Here is a 4262-nt window from a genome sequence, read left to right on the forward strand (position 1 = left end):
GGGTCCTCATATTATTTTATTTATTATTTTGACTTTTCTTTGATAAAATTTTATTATGTTCTTTGAAGAAGTATAAATTCTTCTTTCAAGTACATAATAAAGACTCTTTCTAAAATTTGTACATTTTAAGACTAATATCAAGAAAATATTCTTGCTTAAAGACAACCGTTACTTACTAAAAAAAAAAGTTAAATTGAGTAATCGCTTTTTTAAGCAGTAGAATTGAAATTTTCCTGGTGTATGCATGTGCACACATATGTACATATACGTACGCACAAAAAAATTTTCTATGTTGTTAGAAAATTTTATTTCTATTTAAAAAAGGTGAGAAACTATATCATCGCTTAGGACAGGGGCCCGGCGTTACGCGCCGTTCGTGCGTAATCATCGCCGCTTGTAGTAAACAACTGCCCGCGCGCCGACCGCGGGGCGGCCGCATCTCGCCGCGCGCTTGGATTTGGCGGTGGGCGGGCTAATACGTCGATTTTTAATCACTAATAACTCGTCAACTATTGCGAAAATTGTAAAATGGTACATGACTTTTCGACTCAGTTTGGCTCGCTCTATCTAAATATGAAAAAAGTACCAACAATTGAAGGGGAACCTTTATATATATATATATATATATATATATATATATATATATATATATATATATATATATGTATGTATATATATATGTATGTGCGATGGTGCATGTGTATTTGTAAAAGCATGAATACTGTTGGTGATACATTAAATTAAATAATTTTTTTTTTTTTTAAGTTCTTACATGCCTCAAGGATGAATAATCAAAAGGTTATACGAATGAAAAACTTGGAGAAGAAATGGAGCTTATTAATTTTACATTTTATAGATTCCTTGTTTATATTTTAAGTATTTTCTGTTCTACATTATTGTACGGTAATTATTGTAGTTTGCACTTTTATTGCCCTTTTCTTTTTTTGGGTTGTATCGAGGTGGATCGAGTAGCTGAGAGACAGATCAATGAAAGAATTGTACAATAAAGTGTATTTAATGTATTTTTTTGTTCTGTTTCTCTGGTCTGTGTTGAGGTGGATCGAGTAGCTGAAGCATGGAGCAGTGAATAAATTAAAAGAAAAAAGACTACAATTTGGTACTACGTAATATGTAATTTCTTATGTATTGTAATAAAGATACAATTTTATTTTATATAAAAAATGTAGTTTCTTTATTATATATTTATTAATAAAACATGTACTTTTAATATATTACAGTTATATTTATTACGGGTATATTCTTTTTGTATAGATATACTTAAAATTATTTTAAAATGTAATATTATATAACATATCATCGTTGTATTAAAATTAAAATTTCTTTTATCGCATTTTAAATTAAGCATGAATATATATCTCATATTTATTTTGGATGCATGATTAAAAATCATTTATTTATTTCATTTAATGTAATAAAATTATTTTATATTAAATATTTTATAATTATAGTTGTTTTCTTATAAGTATAATGTATAAAATATTATATTTTGCTTTTCGGTTGTTCAATATATGTTATATAACATTATATTTTCTAGTAATTTACCTCAATACATTTATATTATTCAATCTGCACAATCACATTTATATAATTTTATTTTTTCTCATTTATGAATTTTTTATGAATTTTTTTCTTATTTTTAATACATAATAAATATTTATTTTCATTAAATTCAGATTAATTTCATGTAAAAGTGGAGTGAGAGCGGAGAAAGGAAGAGCAATTGAGAAAGAAGTTCAGAGAAAGACGTTGGGCGCGTTCAGCAAAACCGCTCAGTAGCATAGCACATGATTGGCTCTTATACTTTTAGACCCAACGAATCAGCGTAGCGTGTCGATAAGACGACACTCAACAGTTGTGTCTGCTGTACGTGGCCGTTTAGTTGGTATTAGTGGGCGCTTACTTATTTCGCGCATGCGCACTTCATTTTAGACAACACTAACTTCAAAGGCGCCGACAGAGAGTTGCGCTACTGTATATACTGTGACGAGGGAACGAAGTAGGCACAAATTATCTCGATTACCGAGATCTAAAATTGACCGCTTAGTGATGGTTGTTATCCTGTTTGTCGCACCCCCACGACCTACCGGCATCGCAACGTTGAAAACGCGCACGTCGAAATTTTGCGCGATATCAATTCCCCCGTTACTTTGCGCGATCGAACTCACGAGATCCCATATATTCTCGGGTGTTAAATTTCGTGCTGGGCGAAACGATAGCCCCGCCGGACCATGCGTTAGTTCCGCCGACTCGAACGATAAGCCGACGTAATCTCCCGGACCAGTCGAACGTAACGCGTACGCGTGAATCTCGCGGAACGCATTTTCTAACCAACGCACGGTATCCTCGCCTTCGGGTATCGGACGTACTCTAAAACTAGCCTCCCTACCGAGTATTCGGAAATTTCTAAATTGTCGCGCGTTTTCTGCCACTAAATCTATATAATTAAATTGACCGACTTGGTAATGTTGTTGCTGCTGCTGCTGCTGCTGCTGCTGCTGCTGCTGCTGATGGTGATCCTGCTGACGTGCGTGCTCCTGATGTTCCTCTTGCTCCCTCTCCACGAGGTATTTTCTTCCTCCTCCACCTCATCGTCTCTCTGCGATTGAGATCCGTCAGCGTCGGCAGTAACAGTATTCCCCCCTTCCTCCTCCTCCTCCTCCTCGCTAGCACTCTGCGTTTGCGTATCATCATCATCATTGTCAGTGTTCGGAACAACAGCAGCGGTAGGACGATCCGCACCACCTCCACCCGACTGTACTAAAAAATAAAAAAAAACTTAGTATCGTATAATATCGATTTATATTACATTTAAAGAGTTAAAATTTTTTTTCACGACCGCGATAGAGCATACTAAGGTAAGTCACCTTTAGTTGCTTTTATCACTGGCGTAGGTCGACGTTCTTTTTTTTTAATGTTTGTCTCTTACTAATTTTCCGGAGACAAGGATCGAACCGGCGAGTAAGAAACATCTAATCAGAAATAATTACTTGTGTGATTAAAACCAAAAAAAATTACGGAATTAAAATTATAATAGACAAATATTATTACCTTCATAATTCCTGGGTGCGTATCTCTCGTCGTCGTCGTCGTCGTCGTCGTCGTCATCGTCGTCGGTGTCATCGTCATCGGTTTCACTACGAATATCTTGGTCAATATTATCTATATTATCATCACTCTCCTCCCCCTCTTCCTCCTCCTCCTCCTCCGCCTCGTTCATCACCTCCTGCGACTCTTCTGCGTTTCGAACTTCTTGTTTTTGTTCATGTTCTGCTTTTTCCTCTTCCTCTTCCTCTTCCTCTTCCTCTTCCTCTTCCTCTTCCTCCTCGTCGTCGTCGTCGTCGTCGTCTTCCATCAATATTCGGTCGATCACCCCATCGACCGTCGAAACATCATCATCAGATTCCGATCCTTGTTCTTCTTCTTCTTCTACTTCCCTTCCTGGTAAAATGTAACATTTCGTTATTTCTTTTATTTGCTGCTAAATTTTTATCTTAACTTATTTTTTAAAAACTTACCACGCGGCGTAATAAATATGACCGAATCGGGTGAGCCCACAATTCTCACCTCCGCTTCTTGAACTGCTTCTTCTTCTTCCACCTCCTCTTTTTCTTCATCGTCATTTAAAACAGTAAAAATTATATTTGTTTTATTATACAAATATTGCAAGTGTTAGCTTTTACGCGTTATTATTATAGTCTCTTACCGGAAGATAAATCGATGACGGGGATGTTGTCTGCGGGTGGTGGTGCCACGATTCTAGCTCTTCCTATAAAATTTAATATTTATAATATTTTTTTTTAGTGATTAATTAATTTTATTATTTCTAACTTACGTGCTGGTACTGCCTCTTCAGCAATGTTTTCTTCCGCTCAACGTCTCTGTCCTCGTCGGACTGGTTGGACAGCGGCAATACGATTCTCTACTATTAAATTAATTTAAATTTTAATGATAAACTCTGTTATCATTTAATGATAAACTGTGGCAATTGTGATGCAGAAAACTACATTTCTCGGGCTGAAAAATATTGCGAAATGTATCGATGCACATTTATTACATTTAAAATCAGTGGCCGATAATGTTAACAATTGCGCGCGTTATCTTATTAAGGAAATAGAGTTAAATTTTTCTAAAGGTTATATAGATGAGGATATTGTGAAATTAACTCTCAGAGGAAATTACTTCGACATCGAACTTAATGTACAAACGGAAATAGACGATTTAACTTTCCTCGATACGTATTT

At 35.6% G+C, this 4262-nt stretch overlaps 2 protein-coding genes across 4 annotated transcripts; both read right to left on the reverse strand.

Annotated features, from left to right (window-relative positions):
* Positions 1 to 1477: 1477 nt before the first annotated feature.
* Positions 1478 to 2718, reverse strand: LOC143907457 (uncharacterized). Its single transcript, XM_077424276.1, has 2 exons — positions 2703 to 2718; positions 1478 to 2605 (listed from the first exon to the last, which is right to left on the reverse strand). Exons 1-2 carry the CDS (start codon positions 2716 to 2718, stop codon positions 1947 to 1949), a joined length of 675 nt encoding a protein of 224 aa, XP_077280402.1. The 3' UTR covers positions 1478 to 1946.
* LOC143907453 (uncharacterized) lies at positions 2604 to 3622 on the reverse strand. Of its 3 annotated transcripts, XR_013259852.1 has the most exons (4): positions 3537 to 3622; positions 3070 to 3459; positions 2886 to 2990; positions 2604 to 2778 (listed from the first exon to the last, which is right to left on the reverse strand). XR_013259852.1 is itself a non-coding variant. In XM_077424273.1 (3 exons), the coding sequence occupies exons 2-3, from the start codon at positions 3371 to 3373 to the stop codon at positions 2721 to 2723; spliced, it is 357 nt and encodes a 118-aa protein (XP_077280399.1). In that variant the 5' UTR covers positions 3374 to 3459; positions 3537 to 3622; the 3' UTR covers positions 2604 to 2720. The 3 variants fall into 3 exon arrangements, 2 of the variants coding, with proteins under 2 accessions (XP_077280399.1, XP_077280400.1); XM_077424273.1 differs by lacking the exon at positions 2886 to 2990 and having other exon boundaries at positions 2604 to 2773; XM_077424274.1 differs by lacking the exon at positions 2604 to 2778 and having other exon boundaries at positions 2787 to 2990.
* Between the last annotated feature and the right edge of the window lie 640 nt (positions 3623 to 4262).

The sequence above is a fragment of the Temnothorax americanus genome, unplaced genomic scaffold (genome assembly GCF_048541705.1).
Source record: "Temnothorax americanus isolate GAGA-0224 unplaced genomic scaffold, ASM4854170v1 Scaffold80, whole genome shotgun sequence".
Taxonomy (NCBI): domain Eukaryota; kingdom Metazoa; phylum Arthropoda; class Insecta; order Hymenoptera; family Formicidae; genus Temnothorax; species Temnothorax americanus.